The 23511-nt window shown below is 47.4% G+C and overlaps 1 protein-coding gene across 3 annotated transcripts in view; it reads left to right on the plus strand.

Moving 5' to 3' along the window:
- Window positions 1-23511, plus strand: part of cfap58 (cilia and flagella associated protein 58) — an 86042-nt gene that overhangs the window by 39811 nt on the left and 22720 nt on the right. For all 3 annotated transcript variants that reach the window (XM_027010172.3, XM_081701596.1, XM_081701595.1), the window contains exons 13-17: window positions 524-747; window positions 10616-10727; window positions 11097-11201; window positions 16805-16924; window positions 19233-19366. In XM_027010172.3, the coding sequence (XP_026865973.2) occupies window positions 524-747; window positions 10616-10727; window positions 11097-11201; window positions 16805-16924; window positions 19233-19366 (695 nt within the window). The remainder of the gene's footprint in view (window positions 1-523; window positions 748-10615; window positions 10728-11096; window positions 11202-16804; window positions 16925-19232; window positions 19367-23511) is intronic.

Below are 23511 nucleotides of genomic sequence, written 5' to 3' on the forward strand. Positions count from 1 at the left end.
CATGAGCTTGTTCTAGAGTGTATTCTGGAGTTAGGTGAGAGTTCACCAAGGCTTGAAAGAGACAAAGACCTTTGACATTAAAAAGAAAGCCGCTTTCTCCTGTTACGTGCTGAGGTCTGACCCGGTCCAAATTTAGAGCTTTTGTGCCTCTCAGTAGGTGCGGGGTCATATACCTACCCACAAACAGAAATCTCCACCACTGCTACTGCACCGCCTGGCACTGTATGAAAGCCAGCGCGATGATGCATCGCGAGCCGCTGTTTTTTTTTTATTTCCCATCTTCCTTATGTTCAGCTCACCCGGTGGAAGCACGCGTGAAGCTTTGGCTTCAACACAGTTCTCTCAGCAACAAGAGCTACGAAGACATCAAAAGAAAACAAAAACAACAACCAAAAACAAAAGCGCAAACAAAAGCCCCTAAGGGATCGCGTCCCGGGCGACACCTACCTGAACATGTGCCGCCCCGGTAGGCTGTGGGCGGAGCCTGACGCGTTTGTCGTGTTTGCCTCTTGCCCCTCACCAGTCAATCAGCGAGCGTGACGTGCTGGGCACGCAGCTGACTCGCCGCAACGATGAGCTGTCCCTGCTCTACGAGAAGATCAAGTTCCAGCAGTCGGTGCTGAACAAGGGCGAGGCGCAGTACAGCCAGCGGGTGGAGGACATCCGCCTGCTCAGGACGGAGATCAAGAAGCTGAGGCGCGAGAAGGGCATCGTCACCAAGAGCGTCTCCCACGTGGAGGACCTCAGGTAGGCCTGGGGGTGGGGGCGGGGAAGCTATCCTGACCTCTGACCTCTGGTGTCGTTCCGTGCTACAGGGGGACTAAGCATGAACCGTCTGACAGCACAGTGATTGCTGACGAGCTGTAATAGCATACGCTTCATTTCTTGTTAGTGGAACGTAGAAAAAACTGGAAAAAGTAGGGGGAAAAAATTAGCACCATTAACTTTTTATCAAGCTCAGATCGAGGTGGAAAATACCTCCCTTTCTATGGACAAAATATGCTAGGGTTTAGAATTTCTCGGCTAAAGCTAGGGAATTATTGCTATGATGTTACATGGCTTCAGAGGGTTAATAATAAACAGTAATGCTCATATTAAAAGTGTAACGTCATTAAGATGTCTCTCATATGCAGTTCCATGTCACCTGTGCAGTGTTATTGCTTGTTGAGCCCCGTTAGCTGTATTCAGAGGACTCGTCTGGCTTCTAAGCTGCGGTGGAGATGGCTGCCTCATTGTGGCCATCGGAGACCATGACTGACGGCACAAGCGAGCCACTGCCTGCTCTCCTGAAGCCGAGCTGGATCCATAATGGATGCGCTGCTGTTAGTCTCTATGGCTGTTCTGGGTGTTTTGGTAGTAGGAGGGCAGGGGTTAACTTTTCTGTCTGTTCATATGAAATCTCTCTCTCTCTCTCTCTCTCTCTCTCTCTCTCTCTCTCTCTCTCTCTCTCTCTGTTTGAATCTCTAAATATTATAGGACTCTGAATTATGCACTTATATTTCCAAATGAGCCCCCCTCACATTAATTCATTAATTCACCCAAAAGTTGTTTTTTTCCCCCGTAGAGTGGCAGTGTGTGTGTGTGAGTGTGTGTGTGTGTGTGAGAGAGGGAGAGACACACACACACACACCATTACAAGCGCTAGCATTCTCCTGCTAATGACTGCACTTCCCAAACTTGAAAACAGTGCTGTTTTCAGTGAAACAGAATGCACAGCGCATGAATCATGTTCCTAATCACAATGTGCACCGCATGAGCCGTTTAGTTCCCGCCCCCAATCTTTGCGAGTCACCAGAGTCATGTCCATGTGTGCTTATGTTGTCCTTACATACATTTATGGGTGAATCAAAGGGCTAAGGATGGAATATTTCAAGATTCACGTCTGTGTTAAATAAAGGACCACGGCAGCGTGGAAACCAGCTCGGCCAACAGCGTGTGGTGCTGGCCTGTTCCTTCCGCTCTTTCGTCGGTGGGCCGCGGCTCCTCGTCATTTGTCTTGCCTCGAGCCTACCTAATTCAGCTCAGGAGGGGCTCGACAGTCAGCGGAATTAGTCGCGGGTCGGCATGGGGAAAGCACTCAGTCGCAGCACCGCAGGCTCTCCGTCCGAGAAGGTGGCGCGTTTTAAGGATGTACGCAAATGCACGCAGGCCAGACACCATTTCTACCTAAGAGGACCAAGGCTATGAGTTTTATGGCTAGCAAAGCACCAGAGTTCAGAGGTGAGTTAGGGGTGGTGTGAATTTGGCGTTAAGCTCGGTGTCTTTTTTACAACAGGCAACAGCCTAAGAACTCCAGACGATCAGTTTTGATTATTCCTGTTGTCATATGGCCAGTAAGGATCCATTACTGATTCATCACTCTCGCTGTTACACATACAGGATGCTTTCTCCTCGCGGGGGTGGGGGTCGAGTATGAACTCAAAGATGCATTGTGCATGGCTTGATGATCCTCTGGAGCCACCCATACTGCTGACTTAAGGTCAGCGTGTGCCGTTGCTATCATAATGAATTTATTATTAAATGCAGGAGGAGCAGATGCTAGATTAGCACTCTTGCTAGGCTGCTCGAGGCATTCTTTCCCTCTGGAGCGGAGTCCAGCCTTCAGCAGGTTTTAATGATTCTTCTCCTTTGCCGCACGCCATGGACCCGCATCCGTTGGTGTGCTGCGCCAACATTAGCGTGCGTCCAGTGCGGCAGCCGACTGGGACGCGCCCGGGCCGCCCGGCCGCGATCCGAGACGTGTCGCGGCCGGGCTGCGAGGTGTTGTTCTGAATGTACTGCCCACAGCAGGTTCGATACCAGTGTCCCAGGTGCTAGTAAAGGAAGCCCTAGCGATGGCTGGAATCAATAGAGAGGCCAGCTCCACACGCGCTCGTTCTACCCAGGAGCCCTTAGGCACGCCAATGATAAATCACTGGTACGAGCGAGCTCATCTTATAATACCCCCCCCCCCCCTTCCTTCCCTGCTGCAAGTGCACTTTGATATAAGAAAACACTGACCTGAGGTCAGATCCAACAATGGAGAGCGCCATTAATTTAGAGAGGAACCTGTTTCTGGATCAGGGCTCGCCGCTGTCAGAGTCTCCGCATATGTGGATGAGCCCTGCATGTGTTTCCAACTGGCAGCGCTGTTCGGCTGGAGCTCTAACTTGCCTGCGTGGGCTAGCGTTGGCAGGGTCAATTCAATCTGAGTGCTGCCAACTTTCATAGTACACCGAAATTCACGAGTTTGCATGAACAGTTCAGTGCGGATTTCTTTCCCCCCGTGCCACAGGACGTTGAGTGGTAAAGCCACAGATTGTGTTTTGAGTAGTGGCAGACCTACAAGTGGGTTTTCTAGCGCGCAGACGGATGGAGTTGGAGTAAAACTCTGAATGCAAGACCAACAGCCTGTGAGGTAAACAGCCAGTTTTCAAACCTCCTGTGAGTTGTTGCTAAAAGGTTTCTGTTGGCAATGTTTACAAATTATGGGTTAAAATCCTCAGTTATTGGATCCAATGGGGCAGAAGATTTATATTTATGTTTTAAAGAAGATGTAGTATTTTAATATCTGGAAAGTTGCAGCGAGTCCATGTCTTTCATTGGACTAAAATTCATAATTAAAGTCAAGTTTCTAACTAGATGAATACCTACATATGTCTGGGGATACAGTATCATTTTCTATGTCATTGACCTATATTACATAGTATTTGGCCCACTGACTGATTATTGTGATAGGAGACATAAATTAAAGAACATGCCATGTGAAACGTTTCCAAGTTCACATCCTTTAATGCATTCATAGGCATCTGTATCTGTCTGTACCCTAAAATGTGCGCTCATTTGTATTCGTGGGTTCTCGCGTGCACACGCAGAAGCACGTGCGCGAGTGTGCATCGCTTGATGCATTTTTAAAGAAAATTGTCACAGTCCATGTTTGTCAACTTTAATGAGAGGTCAGTTCCCATCTGAAATGATTTCAAAAGGCTTGCCGGCCAGTAAAGCCGTTTGAGCAAATATGGCACCGGATGTCCTTGCACGCATTGTTCATTAATTAATCAAAGCGGGACCGTGAGCAGAGCACGCCAGAGTGCCAGTCTCTTCTCTGCAGCGCTCGTCAGCCAGGCCTTAAATGACAAACTCGCCACACTCCCCTTTTCTTTTCTTTCACTGAAATTGCATAATTGCAGCTATGCGAAATGGGTACGGCAACAGTAATGGGGGTTTTTTAGCCCATAATTTAAACGAAGAGAACAAAATGTAGAAACGTGGGTACCGGGGGTCAAAAAGAACACGTAACATGTTATCAGATCCACATTTTCTCCTCTTAGGCCTGCCTCTGTTTGGTGTTTTTCTCTCTCCTTCCCTCCCTCTACCTTTCCCTAGCTTCACCTCTGTCTTCTCCCTCTCTCCTACTCTGTTTTTGACTCTCAATTTTTCTCTCTCTCTCTCTCTCTCTCTCTCTCTCTCTCTCTCTCTCTCTCTCTCTCGCTCTCTCTCTTTGGCTTCCCTTACTCGCCCTTCCACCGCTAGCCGGGCTAGGTGAGCGATATAAAACACGCCATATGTCGCTCCCAGTCCCCGGATCGTTGGGTGCAAGGCTCCTTACTCTGGGGCTGTCACCAGCTTCCCCCCCAACCTCCCACTCGCGCTCGTATTGGCATGAGTGATAAATAAGAACTAGACAAACTTTCCCTTTACCTTGAATTGCCAGCTAATTGTCATCGCTTTTCTTCATCCCACTGGGGCCAGGGACATCCGAGTTGACATCGCAGGAGCTTTAAAAAAAATTCTGTAAAAAGTATAATTATACATAGCAGAAAGACTTAAGGCCAAATTATTCATGCAGTATGGACCCTGAGCCGGTTTCATCTGTACTCCGGGGGATTTGTGAAGACTGCAGCCTCCCACATCTACCACTGTAGCAGCACACTAATTTGTACAGGTGGAGCATGAAGGCTTTGGGTTAAATTGATTACCCATTTATTAGTCAGAACCCAAGTAGTACATCCAAATTCTGTCGAACCTTGAGTCTAAATAAAAATGCATATATATCCTAGATATGTATGCTTATATTGCACTACCTTTTGAAAAAAAAAATTCTCTCCTAAAATCAAATAAGGATCCCCTTTTTTTTCAGTAAAACATGATTTCATTTCACTATTAGTTGGGAATTGTGTTTAACGGTGAAGGGCAGGAGCTGTGACAGTTGTGAGTCAGCTGTCAACAAGCAACCATGTCTCTACATACCAAACACAATGTTCTTCAAATAGCTGTCTGACCTGCTCGGAGCAGACTGCAGCCTTGAACTTAACTGGTCCGGTTTCGATCCCGGCCGCTTCTGGGGACTCTTCTCCTGTCAGTTAGCTCCCAGTCTCGGAAAGTTGCCTTCTCTCCCACTTTAATGCTGCTGAACTTTCTGCCTTATTTGGTCCAGTGGATCATCAGATATTGGTATCAGCTCTGTAGTCTTTTGTTATCTTGAATGGAGCACTTAATTGGCTTGTCTCTTATCTTCCGAACAGTTCATATTTCCTGGAGAGGCTGCAACTCATCTCCTCCGTGCCGAGGAAACGGGAGGAAAGGGTGCAAGGAGCGTGCCTTCCATGTTTATATTCCTAGTACCTTCTTACTGAATCTTATGATGAACTGTCCTTCCCTTTTGCAGTGTCAGAACACCGCCTCATTCATCCATATATTTCTCACCGACTGGCCAAATGACACCCCAAGCAGAAACTGGACAATATATATTAACACGGGTGACACGAAAATCACTGCCCCTGCTGCAGAGAACACTGGGACGGTGCTGTCACTGGCACAGAATGTGTAGGCAACAATCGGGACCGGCGGATGGCTCAGAAGGAAGGAAGCTTCAGAGCTGTCTTGGAGCCTCCGCGGCACAGATTGCGGTGCATGCACTTGGCGGTGGGTGTGTTTGTACCCGTTTGGCTGCGGAAGGGCACTTCGGATTCACTCCACTTCGGTCCCGTTTTAAAAGCAGCCGCTGGCCACGTTCACAACAAAACCGGATCTGTTTCCTAAGGACCATCCAAAAACACTAAAGGCTTTACATCATCTGTCTGCCTGCCACCCACAACATACTAGTCTGCGACCGCTATGCTGCTCAAACGCAAACGAGGCACTGATCCATTTGTAGGGACTGAGCATCTTCCTTTATGTTTAGTCCGGATGCTTGTCTTTTATGACGTTCTGGAGGGCACTTAGTACCTTCTTTTAGTGTTTTATAATGGTGCCACTGTGTTGTTATGCAAACTCCGCATTGTCTTTAAGGCTCTTTCTGCTGCCCCCGGGAAACTCATGCTGACAGCAAATGAGGGCGGTATGACCCACGCACTGCTGACTTCCATGCACCTCATTTCGCAAACTTCACACTCTGATGTCTCTGATGGTAGTTGAATCAAGAAAGATGGTTAGGGCTTCTGCAAACGCCTTTTCCAAGGGAGAAGGGGAATCTGCCGATGGGTTTGATTTAGATCACGTTTGCGTGCACATAATTGTAAAGTTCCCTTGGTGAGAGGCTTCACCAAACAGCCGAACGCAATGTTTCTGCTCTCCATTGGGTGCTTAATTGGTGTTTCTGAATAATGCTAAACCGGAGGTTTATTTTTCTCTTACCTTTTGCTGCACCAGTGTGGGGAAATGTCTGTGACCATTTTCAGAAATGTTGTGTTTAAGCATTAACACAAACAGACACACACACATCCATCCACCAAGACAGGGAGAAAGAAGTACATTCGTTCATTTGCTTCAATTTCCATGCCAGTTTATTGAATCGATGTATGTGCTGGTGTGTGTGTGTGCTTGCATCCATGCATTTGTGTGTGTGTGCGTGTGTGTGCGTGTGTGTGTATGTGTGTGTATGTGTGTGTGCGTGTGTGTGCGTGTGTGTGTGTCTTTCAATTTGTAGGGGTGCTGACTGAAGTTTAAGGCAGTGGTATCAAGCCTGCCATCCTCTCGTTCAGCCTCTTTCTTACACTTTCTGTCTCTCTGAATTTCAAGGCAACTACTTCTCTATAGAGCGAAAATGACAGAAAGAGAAAGGGATAGAAAATAAAAACTGAAATACAAGAAACATATGAATGGAGAGCACTCCAAACCACGTCACCCCCCACACAGAAACCCGCTTTATTCATCATAGCCAGAGGAATTATAATGTTGACAAGAAAAGATGGATGACTTGTTTTCTGTTAGTGGACAGTGATGTATTCAACTGAATTCGTCTGTGTTGCTGGAACAGCGACAGTTGAAAAATAAGCACTTTGCCAAAATCACAATTAAAATGCATAAATTAAACCCATAGCCAACAAAGCAGGAACAAAAAGAGAGGACAGTCCCTTGTGTGCCAGTCACATTTTCACAACTTGTTGAAAAAGGAAGCGTCGGCATACTGTTATTAAAATATATATACAAGTGGCTGTTCTTTCACTGGCTTTACACAGACCACGATAAGCCTGTTTGTGTAGACTCATGTTTACTGAAATAGTAGCTAACCAAGTGTATGTGTCTGTATAACTAAATAAATTAACCACTTGTAATGTTGACGTTGCTTTTCACAACAGCTAAAAGACATTTAGGGACCAAAGACACCAAGTCCTGAAGCGTCCCAGGCGTAGCGGCCCAGTCTTCCTACAAACAGGTGTTGCAGTGTGCAACGGTGCTTTGTTGACGCATTTTGTGCTTCCGAATGCACCACACAGGCCGTTACTCCAGGCAGGCCGGTCCTACACGTCCTGTACCGGGGACAGGTTGGGAGTACCGGCAGGCAAGAACAGCGCCTGCACCCTCGTCCTCCGCAGCTATGTCTCTGTAACGTGTGCAACGTCTTGTTGAAATATGTATGGGGACCCTGGAAATGATGCCATCTTTAAGGCAGCATAATTGCTCCAAAATCTCAATGCTGTCTTCAGAATTAATGATGCCATGACAGAAGTGAAAGTTACTACTGCCACAAGGGACACAACTCTATACCGCGACAGACTTCAGCTTTTGGACTTGTTGCTGGTAACAGTCCGGATGGACCTCTTCTTCTTTGGTCTGGAGCAGATGTCTATTTTCTCCAAAAAAGACTTGAAATATTGATTTGCCTGACCACACTTGAAATTTCCATTATGAGGTGGTCCATCCCAGGTACCTCCAAGCCCAGAGAAGTCAGCAGCACTTCTGGGCATGGGTAATAAGGCACAGAAAAGTTTTTTATTGGCATTTGTGGATGCAACTACGTATTGTAGTGCTTGACAAAGGTTGATGAATGACAATTCTTGACGCCGTGCCATCTGAGGGATCACAGAGCATGGTTATTCAGCTTAGGCTTGCATCCTTGCCCTTTACACAGTGAAATTCCCCCAGATTCCTTGGCCCCCCTAATTATGTTACAAATATCCAAACACTTTCCTATCTTTCTTTGAGCAGTATGATTTGTAAACATTTCAGTGATTTTCCATTTTTGTTGCAAAAGGACTGGGCCTTTCTTGAGTTCTTTACCAAGTCATGATAACAGTCACGTGTTGACATCACCAGTTTCAAATCATTGAATTATTTGACCTCATTACTGGCCCTAAATTGCCCCCTCCCCAACTTTGGGTGTTGCAGGCCTGAATGACAGGAAGGGAATAAAGCAAAACATGAAATATCTTGCAGTCATTCTGTAACGAAATGCAAGTCTGCAATGAAATAAAAGTCAAAGTACATTTAGAAATCACTGCTTTCTTTCTTTTAAAAAAATTGCATTCTTACCTTTTCTGATCTGTGGTTTTGGGTAACTTAATACTTTTTTAAAAATATATATTTTTATTTTTATCCTAATTCAACCATTTTATAACCTACCCAATTTACTGTCTATGTTCAAGATATGTCAGCTATGGTATCATTGCTCTTGCAGTGTGACTGGATTAGAGTGGATTGTGTTAGCACAGCACTGCCCTGGCCTTCCCACAAAAGATTAAGGTTAAAGGAGTTTCCAGTGGACAATGGTAGAAATTTCACTGAGGAAATCCTGTGGATAGTGTGTAGTGGTGTCTGTGCTTGTGCATGGGTGGGTAGGTGTGACTGTCACATCAGCTGCACTAGAGGACACCTCCTTAATTCTACTGTACTGTGATATGCCTGACATCATTGAGCTATGGATGTTGCAAATTTACAAACCAAGGAATATCTGTTACTTGCTAAACCTAATCCTTGTTTTATATCTAACATACCTTATAAATGACCCTGAAGAATTAGAATAGACAAAATTCAAAATTCAGCTAGATATGACCAATTGCTAGCATCCCTCTATTGACATGTCATTAGCATAAAACTAATTAGCAACAGCTGGATTTTATTTGCATGGTTTGGATTTTTGGTTGAACTGTTCCTTTAAAATGTGCTTGCAGGAAACCCTTGCCGTGGTTATACTTACATTTTTAGACCGATGACACCAGTTTAAACCCTCTGTTAATAACATTTTTGTTCTTCTATTGGAAAAGACTCTTCTGATCGATTTAGCACGCTAACCGAAAACTCCCCCATAAATTCAGCCCGAGCTGCAGTCGAGTAATGAGCTATGCATTATCATCATCTATCTCTCCTTGAGTTGCGGCAGAAACTCCTGGTGCATGCCATTTAAATGAGGGATAATACGTTTACACTTTGCCACTCAATTGGCTAGCATATGGCTCCTGGCACCATCTATATGTCTTGTGGAGGTAGACCTGCGGCCTTTACATGCTCGGCTAACGTCGGGAGGGAGACGAGGGATGGAATCAGTATGATCACTTAGTCCCGAGGCCTCGGACCGTGATCCATTATTGCTGTTGAGGATGCTAAATGGATGGCGCGACAAAGCGATACGAGAGTTAGGACCTAAAGTGCCTGCCTTTTTTTTTTCTTTCGGTCTGGCAGCAGAAACCAGATTCCTCTCTCTTTGTATCCCTCTCCATCCTCGCCAGTGCGGCACGTTTTCTAGCCCTCTGTCGAGCTGCCGCTCCACATGCTCATGTCTCTCCTTAAACTGAAGACCCCACCCCCTGACCCCGACTGTATGCTAGGTTTATTTCTGCTTTCGTGTTTTTTGAGAGGCATCTTCCTGATGTTGAAAAGCTGTTTTTATGCTTTTGCAGCTATTGCCAAGCCCCCACTGCTAATAAGTTGGCAGATGGAGCTTTCAAGTTGTTTATTTCCAGAGTGAATTACCACTGTAGCGGGTCAAAGGCGTGCACTAACTCCCACTGCATTTGCATTAACTGGCAAAAGTGTGTGTGTGTGTGTGTGTGTGTGTGTGTGTGTGTGTGTGTGTGTGTGTGTGTGTGTGTTTGAGAGAGAGAGCTGCAGAGAGAGAGAGACATTAGCCTGGATGCTACTGAGGCGTGAACTGCTCTCAGGTTCATGCAGATGTTATCTGTCTCCCTCCCTCTCTCTCTGTCTGCCCCACTCTCTACTTTCATCGCCTCATGCAAATACGTTTGGCGAGGAGAAGCTCCCGAGGCACTAGGTCATTCTGGGACTGCTGTGACCTAATTAACTAAACACCAGACAGGCTGTACAACCACGGCTGCACACTGCGTCATGATCGAGATCGTGGAGTCGGACGCGTCCCACGGCCACGTGGCTTTAGCATGCTGTTGTGTTTGGGCTGCAGGCGAGAGGTTAACCGCATGCAGAAGGAGCTTCTTAAAGAGCAAACAAGATGCCAAGCCCTGGAGGAACTGCACAGGAAGCCCATGAATGTTCATCCCTGGAGAAGACTCGAGGTGTGTGCACGGGCGTGCTTGTGTGAGAGAATTGTGGTGGGTGGACATGCGTGGCCCGGTCCTCTATGTACATGTTCTCTGTCCTCTCTTGATAGTTAAAGACATCAGGCCTTTGTCCCACAGTTATCTAAGAAGTTAACTGAGGTTATGAGAAATGGTCCTGGAGTTTAGTTTAGTTGTTGAGTTTCAGTCAATATCACTCTTTTATTCTCTTTCATTCCTCTTATCCCCTTTTCCTCAATCTTGCTCTATAATTCTCTTTCTCTTTCTTTTTTTTTCTCTCTCTCTCTCTCTCTCTCTCTCTCTCTCTCTCTCTCTCTCTCTCTCTCTCTCGCTCTGTCTGTCTCGCTCTAAATGGTTTTCCTGCAGGCGAGTGACCCCAGCACCTTCGAGCTGCTCCAGAAGACTCAAACTCTTCAGCGGCTCCTGCTAAAAAAAACTGAGGAGGTGGTGCAGAAAGATCACTTGCTCCAGGTAAACACTCTCATCTCATTCGCTGCTTCGACCAATCTGTCACGTCCTATTGGTCTCTAGGGGCCTTGTTGTCCCTGGTGATGGCTCATAAAGCATCAGTGGGGTCAGGTCAGCGGGGTGATTGATTGCAAAGGATTTGAGAAGTGATTCTCTCTCTCATGGTTTTCAGAGGAAGACCAATACAGCTTTATTTAATGTACTCTTCTGTACTTGGCCTCTGATGTCCTTTAAGGTATGGTGTGTTTTGGGTCTGTTCTGCAAATGTCATCAGTGTATGTGTGTTTCAAAAATAGAATGAGAAAGGAAGACAGAGACATAGTTTGCGCTAAATGCAATTCACATCTCATATGGTTACGTTTCCTCTTGCACTGATCATTTTTACACACACAAAGAGTGTATAAACATCACCTTTCATTTGGCATGCTTCATATACATCTGTTCTGTACATCATAAGAGCAAATCGTATTTGCTAGCCAGATGTGTGGCATTCTGCAGTTTGAAAATGCGCACGGCTCCCCGGGTGGTACACTCTGGCCACGTGGATTAAGTTCACAACATAGTTCAAAAGGGAAGCTCACAACGCAGCCAAGCCATATATCCGAGCTATAGGTGTTGACACCGGTATCTGTGGAACAGAGTCGTGTCGAGTGGGAGCTGAATTTATGGCATGGGCTTCTTTTTTGGCGAGGCGAATAGCAAGGGTTGTCAAGGCCTGATCTCCAGCAGCTATGTTCAGCGGAAGAGAATATAAAAGATAATAGAAGAGAGAAAGGAAGAATACCAACAGAACTCAATTTTATTCCCGTGCGGTTTCATTTCAGAGCCATGGCACAAAAGTTTTAATAGAGAGGCGTTTCGGACATTTTTGCCACCTCATTTCCCCTTGCTGTTAGGAAGGGGCAAGGTGCTGATGGGGACCACCACAGCGCATGACAATGCTGAAGGACTTTGCTGTCCTCAGCAGGCTCACTTCATTGCTGGGAGAAGAGTTCAGTGTTCCATGTAGTCTGGAACACTCAAGGTTAAGAGACTGACTCTCGCATCTTCTCCGCAGGAGATAGCTTCAAACGTAACTGAGCACTGCCAGGATTCTTAGCAAAGACAAACCAGAATGAGGTGCGTAATCCATGAAGTGCTGCTCGTGTGTATGAGACAAAAGACTGGCTCATAGATGCAAGTACTAATCGAAACATTCGCATCGAGGCAGAATGTCGTTAAGAAGTGGCTGGCAAGAACACGTATGTGTGTGTTTGTGTGCGTTTGGATGAGTGAATGGTACGTCGGTTTCTGTTAATAGTTGAGTTCTCTACAATAGTCTAAGCCTGGCCAGGCCAGAAATCAGCAGTAGATAACTTGTATAAAAATAACATTTGTCATATTTGGTCAAGCTGCTACCGTGTCGGTAATGCGTGTCGGCCCGAGTGCCGCAGGGCGCGAAGCAGGACACACAGACTTCCTCGACAGGGACGAACATTTAATAACATAAACGACAGCGGCACTCACGTATTACAAACGATAAACATGAACAAGAATCGATTGACGTTAAACAAACACGATACACAAGGATACATCTAACGTAAACACGCTAAATTCAGACATTACACCCACAATGACCAACCACGCTGCACACCCTGACGTGAGTTTAAATACACACAGACAAAACGAGGTGCAGGTGCGTGCAGGCGTGATTACAAACGAAAGTCCTCCTACTGTACTTGGCTGACCGAACCACGTGACTCGCGGGAGGCGAGCGTTCCGTGACAGAACCCCCTCCCAAGGGGCGTGGCTCCCGACGCGTCCGTCCAATGAACGCGAGCCTCCGGCCACCGTGTACACGTAAACACGCAACACACAGCACGCCAGTGGCCGGCGCCCACCCAGTACCAGGCAGGCTGGCGCGCCTGGAGTCGCGCCCTGAGGGGGGGGCTCTGTCACAGTACGGCCCCTGCCCCCTCAAGTCTGCCTGTGTGTGCGTGTCTGTGTGCTCCTATTGCCACGCCCTCTTGTGTTGTGCACCTGATCCTTGTTGTGTGTAATTGTCATGAGTGTATATAAGTCTCGTTTCGTATCGTCAGTTGTTGGTGTTTGAACCAAGTAGTGTTAATACGTGTATGTTTAATGTATGAATAAAACGTGTGTTTACGTTCGACGTGCCTCGTCCCCGCATCCTGCTTAACCCTCGTCCGTCACAGTGTCCTGACAATAGTACCTGAAACAGATCATCTGAAAAGAAAAGCAGTCTCCGATGGCTTCTCCTAGTCCGCCTAAAGTTGTTTACATGAATCCCCCGCACCCCAGCCAAAAATGGACACATCCGAGAGGAGTGTCTGACAGAGTGTCGATCGGAGTGTCTTTTAGCAACAGCAAAAAAAAAAAAAAAAAAAATGAGACCACGCCCATGACAAAAACAAGGCTAAACATCCGTGCGGCTTTTCACTGGTGGAAAGAGCTAGCTAAGCTAGGTTAGGTAGCTAGGAGACCTGAAAGGATTCAAAACCAGTGCCGAGTTAGGTACATTTCTCTTTCACGTGTAGCTAATTAGCCTTGCTCGGTTTCCTTTTTTGATTTTCAAAGAAAATGAACCACAAAGCGGGTAATTTAATGGTCACAGTAATGCTCCAAAGCGAATTTGTCATTTTATTGATGGGCTAATTTTAGCTTGTTTCCAATGCTAAGATACTGGTTAGCGCTAAAATGTCCATGCAGGCATTTGATGTTTCTCCTGATATTGACATTTTCATGTGGCTGCGCTCTCACTACTGAATGTTCTCCTAAGTGGTCTGCTGCTTACAGTTTCTGTTATCAAACATCTAAGCACTGAGATACGTGCTAGATCGATTTCCAAAAAGGGAAATTTACAATTCCCAATAGGGTTCATGAACTTCTGTTTTTTTTTTTTGCTGCTGTGTCTTGGCTAATCTGCAGAATTAGCCAAAATCCTAAGGGCAGCGGCACCACGTGGGACTGAGTGTGGCGAACTGCAGTTACTTTAAGCTGCCATTAGGAGGCGGGGTGGGTGCTGGCAACATGTTGGGTTTTATAACAGTGCCCGGAGTAGCTCCTTCTCTGGGGAGAGCATCTGCAGAGAGCATCATTGCTCCGAGCACCGCGGTTCCAACTCACCTCTTAGCATCTTGACCCCCCCCCCCGCCCCCTCCGCAATGCTGGATGCGTTCTCTCCAGGGATGGCTGTCAGAATAACTAGTCAAGCAGTCATCCAACAGCTTCTGAATTTAGACATTTGATATTAGACATTGCTTCTGATATTTCAAAAGGTTAACGGTATTCCGTCTAAGGCAGATTAAGGGTATTTTGTATAGATGTTGACACATCGTTGGCACATCGAAACGAAAATAAAAATCCATCATTGACTGAGATCCAAGCCAAAGATCTGTCTGATCAAGCAAGACTCCGTGCATGCAATATGGACATGCTGGGGAAACACACAGTGAGAGAATCTCTGGCAAAAGATAAGCACCCACTTAGGATAATGGCATTACTGCACGATCATAGCCTATAATTGAAGGTCGTGCATTAGCTAGGCTATTTACGATGGTGAAATTATGTGTCTAAAGAATAGTCATTATTTCGTGACAAGGATGATAGTTTCAGTGCAATAAAAGGCGTAGTAATTTATTTAATTGACGAATGCAGACAGAATGGCTGGGCGCTTTGTCCACACGTCACCGTGGCAATGCGTCAGTTTTGTAAATATGCACTTTAGCCATTCCTTTTTTCTCCCGGACTGCAGTTTTGGACCGTTCCTCCATGAGAACTATGTTCTCTGCATTCTTCTTTCATTCCACGAATCACGACATCAGTAGGTTTGGGGAGGGTGTCAGTCTCTATTCAGGCAAGCAATCCTCTGGCCCTCCGGAATTATTTTAAGTGATGTTACCCATACGAATGAGCAGTTCTTCCTGTCTGGGACCTCCAGGAAGTTGCAATAGCCCAGCAGAGCCGTTTTTCTGCAGCGCGCTTGGCAGATGCATGGGTGTGGTTTTAGCGTTGAGAGGGTAGTGCCGTTGCCGCTGGGTTCCTGGGGGCGTGGCCATTTTTCCAGTCCTGGCTGGGTTGCACTTCTGTGTCCAACAGGGTTGCACGATAAGGTTTTAAAAAAAGCTATATTACAATGAAACTGCTCCATATGTTGATGGCAATGTGCCTCGCAGTACGTTAAAAACACACCAATCAGCCCTCGACGTGGCACGGAATAACGTTTCATCGTTTGGGTAATAATTATTTACGGCTGTTGGATGACGCGAATGCAGCGATGCTGTAAATGTCGGTCATTGTTCTGCGCGCTCATTATGCGGAATAAAAAAAACATTTGTAATTTTGGTAAAGAGCTCATTTGCATGTTGTAGCCTTTTGTGATATCCGTGTTGCAAAGGCCAGTATTGCGATAACGACGAATGAGTGATGCAGAGTGCAGGCCTGCTCCCCAGAAACGGTCACCACGCTGGAGCGCACGTATTTAATCACCAGCGGGGAGAAAAAAGCTGGAGGCTTCGTCCGAAGGTTCACAAACTTGGTGTGAATGGGACAGTGTTTCTCAGTAAGCACCCTGTTCCGGCCCGCAGGGTAGACGGGCTCGGCATGTACCCCTGAGCGAGCTCACCCCCATTACTACCATGCATTACTGGCACAATGACGTGAAGAGGAAGAGCAGCTCATACCTACCAAATTGCGAAAACTCAGAGAAGAACCCATTCAGAGGAGCCTGTAATTTTTTTTAAAATTATCTGATGAGGTGAGCTGCCCAAATGAAATGAAATTAGCATGTCTAACCGTGACAGCTCATACAGGGTAATAAAATCTATTTAGAAAAGTAAATGTGATTAACTGCTTGATTAAAATAAAGTTGCCTTGGAGGTTTGAGAGTATGATGGAGAGAGATACAGATGTGGGTACTTAGAAACTTACACTGCATTGCATTACGGTTCCTGCACTGCAATGTCGAAGGCTGTGGGTGTGTGTGTGTGTGTGTGTGTGTGTATATGCAGAGACAGAAAACGCATGCACATCCACTCCACCTCTAATGACAACGTGGATCTGAACCGTCTCCTTGTAATCCACTTCTCTCTGATGTCGTTACTTACATCCCTGTGCTCCGGTCAGGAAAGACTGGCACCCTGCATCCATTACACCTTGATGAGAATACGCCGGTCAATACCTCTGCTCCCATTAGCAGTGGCCCCAGTAGCGCACGTACGTCAAAACCTTCAAATGTGCTTGATATGCAAGGCGTCATACTCTCAGTCGCTGGGATACCCGGGGTTACGGACCGTGCCTGGCTTGCGTGCACGCTTGCTGACCGTGCCCGTCGGCCGGCTCGAGCGCTCCCATTGCAAAGTATGAAATAACTGATACGCTGCAGGTTGTGGGAGAACATTTATTCATTACACTGGGGTGTGATGCTCCTCCTGTTGAGAATGGGGAGTAGGAGCAGAGGAAAGAATCTTACCATTCAGCAGCAGTTTAAGCATGAAAGAGACAAATAGGCCAGAATAAACAACAGATTTATTTGCTGATACGTTTATTTGCTTTGCTTTGTGTGTGTGTGTGTGTGTGTGTGTGTGTGTGTGTGTGTGTGCTTGTAGGAGAAGGAGAAGCTGTATGTGGAGCTAAAGCACGTGCTGGCTCGTCAACCTGGGCCAGAGGCAGCCAAACAGATTAACATCCTTCAGCACACACTGAAGAAGAAGACCAAAGAGCTCCAGGTCCACTAATGTTTGTAACTGTATGGTCTCTCTCTTTCTCTCTCTCTCTCTCTCTCTCTCTCTCTCTCTGTTTACTCTTTCACATCCTCAAACTACCAAAAAGGACAGCCGCGCACCCCCCCAACCCAAATGTCCAGCCCACACAAAGGACTAATCAGACCATAAATCTTTTTTGCACTTACTCTTCTCTGTTCCACCCCCACTTCTGCTTTCCCTGGCTCCCCCCCCCCCCAGCATGCCATTGAATAAACAGTTACCCCCTCTGCCTAATTAAGAGCTCTCAGGCTTGCCTTTGAGGTGGCTCAGTCCAGCAGCCTCGGAGGAGTTTTACGTCTTTGATCGTCCTCTCGCCTGTGATGGTTCAGGTGTCCTGATTCCTCTCACGGTCAAGGAGAGGACACATTTCAGCTGGAGACAGTGCGGGAGAGCGGCAGGACACCCCGGCATTCCCATGCCCATGCCGATCTTATCACGGGATAGCGTTGGCTCCAATCCATCGTTGCGACACTTCTGGACTTGCACTGGTTTGTCCAAAGTTATTAACGTGACTGCGCGTTTATTCAGTCGACTCGCTTGCCGAGTGCACATGTGGAACATCCGACACACTCGAGTAACACACAGTAAACTCAAGTGTGATTCGCTAGAGGTCCCCTTTTCATATTGCATATTTCTGACAAATCTTGGAGATGGAAAGCCCTTTATCTTGGCAGGATCAGATGGGATCCTTTTTTCATATCCGCCGCTTATGGCGTCAAACTTTCCAGGATTCTCCAAGCGCCCCGCGCTGAGACTGCCGATGTCCCTGAGGCCAAGCCGTTCCTACTTTAATTTATTGATATTTCATTTGCGAGCGCAACGGCTTGCGCACACCAGCGGCATTAACTGACAAACCTTTAAATAAACCACGTTCTCTCGGGAATCAGGGCTCACGCTAACCTTGGAGGTGGGGGTGGGGGATCCCATTTAAAAGCTAAAGTGAAAAATTGCCTCTTTCTCTTTGTTTTGATTGAAGTATCATTTGACTGAAGCATCATTTCTTTTCCCTCGCACATTTGGAAATTATCATTAATTAACATTACCTTTGAGTGCTTGAGTGATGAATGTTTAATTGTGCTCATTGCTGTTTGGAAGTTGTTTCCGCTTGTTGGTAGAAATGGGAGTAAAAGAGTTCTCAGGATTTGCCCTTCTCCAGCTGCACTAGCAATTTAATACTTAATAATGTTATACGAAATGCTCTTTGTAAGAGCGTAGTTCGATTTGTGCAGTTGACCTCATTGGGTTCCAGTGAGAGATTAAAAAGTGTATTTGTCTTTGTTAGTTCACAGTAGACTCCGCCTCACTCTGAATGCTGATGTTGGATTAGCTTTCCTTCTGGGTAATGGATATCGCATGCAGTTGTCGCATATGGGAGTATATGGCAAATTTGCTCCAAGAATAAGGAATCGGCGATCATATTTGGTGGAAGCGCCGTTGCAAGGACAGTTTTGCCTGCAGGAGTGAGGTTTTAATGGCTGCGTCGACATCAGATCAGCAGTCCTGCCTTGAGATTCACACTCTGGGGGTGTGCATGTGTGCGGCCCGCAGGCTTGAGCTATTTATTAACTGAAGAATGTCGAGGTTCTTAAATAGGGAGCTAATTTTGTCTTTCTCGTCCCCTGTATTCGACAGAAGAGACACTCAGCTTCCCAGAAACATACATTGTAAGTTCTGTAGATGCCTGACAGGTCCCCTCAGCTAGATAGCAGCCCCCCCCCCATCTTTAATAATTCTCGTACTTTCTCTGCGTCCCTCTATCTCTCACCTTTATTTCACATATAGACACGCAGAATATCCCTTTCGAACGCACGCGCACACTCCCTCTCCACCTCCTTTATCTCCATTTGTTTACCCCTTTCACCCCCATTTCCAGTCTACATCTTCAGGCTTCATTCTTTAGTGGTGGGTTCCTCGAACTTGCCACCACGGCCGCATGGGAGGGCCTACGGAGGCAGAGCATCCAGATGATTGGCAGTTAAAGCCCGCCCAGAGCCTGCTACAGGAAAGGAGATGACGCCATGACGATGGCTGCACCCCACACACCAGATCAGGCGCTATTTTAGGCACCGCCTCCCAGCGGTTCTCCCACAGATCGAGGACCCAAGAAGCCATGAGCTCGTTTTAATTGTTGCGTGCAAATAATCGGTGCTGCTTCTGGTGACGGCACATTGCATGGTAGTGTTTGTTGCCATCTCGGGATGGGAGGACGAAGGGGAAGGTGAGTGTGTTCTCGTTCTCGCCACGTAATCGCCGTCTTGTCTGTGGTTCGCAGGCGATAACGGCTGAAGCCAGTGCATTCCAGGCCAAAACAATGCAGTACAAGTGTGAGATTGAGTATCTCACCCAGGAGATGCAGGACTTGAAGAAGAAGTACCTGGCCCAGAAACGCAAAGAGCAGGAGTGCAGGTGAGAGAGAGAGAGAGAGAGAGAGAGAGAGAGAGAGAGAGAGAGAGAGAGAAAGAAAGAAAGAAAGAAAGAAAGAGCGAGAGAGAGAGAGAGAGGTCTGATCAGATCATTGGTAGGTCTGATCAGCCCATCTAGATTATAGTGATTAGGGATGATATTGTGTATGTGTGTGTTTGTGTGTGTGTGTGTGTGTGTGTGTATATATATACGCATGTGTCTTTGTCCATAATAGATTTAAGCAATCTTTAATGTAACTGACCTTCAGCACACATGACTGACGACATCTGACATGGCCCAAAATTACAGCCAACACGTGAGAAGCGAGGGATGGAAAATGAAGCGGGGAAGAGAAGGGCTGGCGGACGAGGGGGACAGAGCTCAATGGGCCGGAGAAATGTGGAACCACCTGCCGCTCGTCCCCTGCCGTCACTTGGCCGGAATGGCGTATGAAAAGCGGCACGGAGGATTAGCGGTAGCGCGGGGCCGGCCCACCTCCCAGTGACTGACAGGCCTGCCGTATGCTCACCGTCCCTACCACGCCAGCGTCCGACCTCCGGCCTGATTCAATTACCACCGATCGAGTCGCCTTTTGGACGGTGGAGCGTCACGGTTAACCTGTGCGCCCCCTGTTTTGGAGTGTGGCTCCGTTAGTCTTTACCCGCTTTCTGTGCTATCGATTTTAATCTGCCCACTCCGACGACCCGTCTCCGTGCTTCGCTCCGCGCACCGGTCACTCATTCGAGCTCGTGTGCGCATGCGACGGACGCGCGCCCAATCCGCCCCCTCCCCCCTGGAATGCGATACGTCCTCTCTGGGCGTCCCCTGCACTGGCAGCTAGCGTTGCTGCCTCTGGCCATTGTCTCTCTGCCATTAAAACCCACACGTGGCTTCGTTCCCAGTGGGCGTGTGAGAGAGAGCGCCCTGTCCAAATATTACCCGTGTCTTCCTGAGCCCTGGGCGCCCTACTAGCTTTTGTTGACATTCACTCGCAGCCCCATAGCACACTGTTAATTGACTCCCTCTCTCTGTACTTATGGCCCTCTGATTACTACAAACTGCTCTTGAATGGGATGCTGGCGCACCCGTGGTAGCGGCCACAGATTGCTTGGCTCCGATTGGCCAGTACCTGCCATCTGGTGCTGTACCGTGACTGTGCTGCGTCCTGGTTCTCGGTTGGGTGTCCCACTGTCATCCTATTGGCCAGGTTTCAGACGTGGCGACCAACCAATGTGGCTCCTCAGAGGACGCCTTGTACTGACTAGCCACTGTTTTGTAATGAAATGAGGCGTAAGGTAGACTATGTTTACCCACATTGTATGGAGCTTAGACAAGGCCTAATCACCTGTAATATGACACAGTAGTAAGGTATCTTGCTATTAATTTGTAAGGTTCCTAACATACAAGAAATGCTGATCCAGCATTCACCTCCTTCATAAGGAGCAGCACCAGTAGCAGTCGCTTAACTGCACTTCCTCCACCCGACCCCTCACTGATGCTCCGAAGACCCCATCAGTCAGACCCGTGTTAATCTTTCCCTCAAGAGCGCTTCGACATTATTTAAAGAGCATCGGAATGATTTCGCCAGAGAAGCGAGCCCGCTCCGAGTCCCGCTTTCCCAGCCTCGCAGTGACCGATCTGTGCAAATGTCCCCTTTTCCGCGCTGCGCCTTCAGCAGAAGCCACGTAAAACCAAGGACCCCAGCGGACTAGCTGAAGTGTCGGCACATCCTGCCACTCCTCGCCCACAAGCAGTTTTTAGATTGGCAGAGACTCTTATTTTATCCTCACTGGTTGGCGGCAAACAGCGCGTCAGGGCGTCTGCAGCGAGGCAGCCGATGTTCACTGAAGTCGGTGTTTACCGTTTACTCTTAAATCATCAGGCGTGACCTACCGATTTGTGTTTAATGACAGTGTAATTACTTGTTTACTCATTAGAATTAAGTCGTCTTTTTTCATTCGGTTATCAAAATATACCATGGCTGGATACCACAGCAAATCCTTCACTTCATTAATCAGTATGTACTCCGATACCCTCATGTATTTATTGTTGACTTTCTATTTTTGCTTTTTGTTTTTTTTTTGTCTGAAGCATTTGCATTTGATTTGCTTACAGCAGCAGTCTGCTTTAACCCGTTAAGGTTTAACATGCTGCTGGCCACGTGAATACGTGAATGTGTAATACCATAGTGATTAAAACAGTGACTCACACCACGCACAGATAACTGTCATAATAACAGCAACAAATAACCTCTGAACCCCAAGGCATAAGAGAGAAGCTGGAACACAGTTCTCACACGAGAACGAGGCTCTGTACAGGACAGAGATTTACTTCGGCCACTGCTGCCGCTGTCATTTGACACACCTGCCGGACGCACCTGCCGGACGCTTGGGGCTGCCCGCCGAAGCCCACCCGCCGAGTGCCGCATCGATCTCTCGATCGCCGGCCGCCGCAGGCAGAAGCTGTGATTAATGATGGCGCGTAGCGCGGGCTGCTTCTAAATACACTGGCCGATTGTGGACGGGAAGGGGCTTACATCGAAATGCACGGGAGGGAGGGAGGGTGTCCGATCGAGAGATGACCACTTAATGGATTGAGACGTCAAAGGGACTGATGGTTTAAACAGGGACGGCCACGTCCGGGAGAATGGTCGCGGCTTATCGACTGGATGGAAATGCGCGGTGGCGAGCTGCAGCTGCACATGACACGTACAGTGACAGGCAAGGCGTGACGCATTCCCACTGCCTGCTAGGGGAAACTAGGAGGGGCTCATTCCCACTGCCTGCTAGGGGAAACTAGGAGGGGCTCATTCCCACTGCCTGCTAGGGGAAGCTAGGAAGGGCTCATTCCCACTGCCTGTTAGGGGGTGCTAGGAGGGGCTCATTCCCACTGCCTGTTAGGGGGCTCATTCCCACTGCCTGTTAGGGGGTGCTAGGAGGGGCTCATTCCCACTGCCTGTTAGGGGGTGCTAGGAGGGGCTCATTCCCACTGCCTGCTAGGAGGCTTCCCCTCTCCTTGTTGCTATTGTCCTTTATGTTCTTATTTCTGGCTGCAACTCAAATGGTTCCGGTGCCCGCAAAACCACTGCACATTCCGATAAAGGAGGGGGAAATGCAGGAATTAAACGACCGTAATTTCACACTTTCTGTCTCTCTCCAGCGAGCTACATCAAATCCAAATGAAGACACATTAAAAAGGCAATTTTGCTGCCTTCTCCTCAGACCACTGTCTGAGGAGTTTGTGTAGCGATGTTGGGAGGCACCAGCGTCTTAGGGAAAGGGGCAGCGGTCTGGCAGAGGGATCACCCATGCGTGGGCCGCTCTGCACAGCTGCCGGCGGCGGCGGCTACATTTGTAATCACGCGGCAGAAAATCTTTCTGGGCTTGAAGCAGCAATTATGGCAAAGTCAATCGATAATGGCAGGTTTCAGATGGGGCCAAGTGACTTTTAATGAATTTTAAAAGCTGGCATAAATAATGCAGGTCTTTGGTGTGTAATTATCATTGGCCAGTGGATCGCGATTTAACAAAGTCAAGTGTCGGGCGAGGGCGTGTGCATGCCCGCACATACATGCATGCGTGCGCGTCTGTGTGCAAATGTGGGTGGGTGTACGTGTGTATAAAGAAGCGCAGTGGACCTTTAGGTGATGGTATGAGAATGCAGAGGCTGTCAAAATGGATTCATTTGCTTTGTTACCCACACACACACACACACACACAAAAGATGGCTGTCCCTTCACATGTGATAAGGTAAGAAGGATAATCCAAGCACTGACAAGTAAACATTGTGTGCGCATGTAACGTTGAGCGGTAAGGAGGCGGACGCACGTGCGGAGAAGAGCGAGATTTATGGGCAAATCCGAAATCAGAGTCACTATAACGGTTCAGGGTCATAGAGCCGACACGGAGAGTACGGGGATACATGACTAAACAAACACACACAGAAAAACAACAACAAAAAAAGTACACGAAAGCAAACAGGGGAATCAGGCTATAACAAAAGACTAGCGAAAACTCGGGGCTAAGGCTAGGAGAACACACGGAGTCAAGAAACAAGCACAGCCACATAAACACGTTCAAAACTAACGGAACAAGGCAGGGTTTAAATATAATCAACTAAACGAGGGACAGGTGAAGAAAATCAAACGA

The sequence above is a fragment of the Electrophorus electricus genome, chromosome 18 (assembly GCF_041902795.1).
Source record: "Electrophorus electricus isolate QZ-2024a chromosome 18, ASM4190279v1, whole genome shotgun sequence".
Taxonomy (NCBI): domain Eukaryota; kingdom Metazoa; phylum Chordata; class Actinopteri; order Gymnotiformes; family Gymnotidae; genus Electrophorus; species Electrophorus electricus.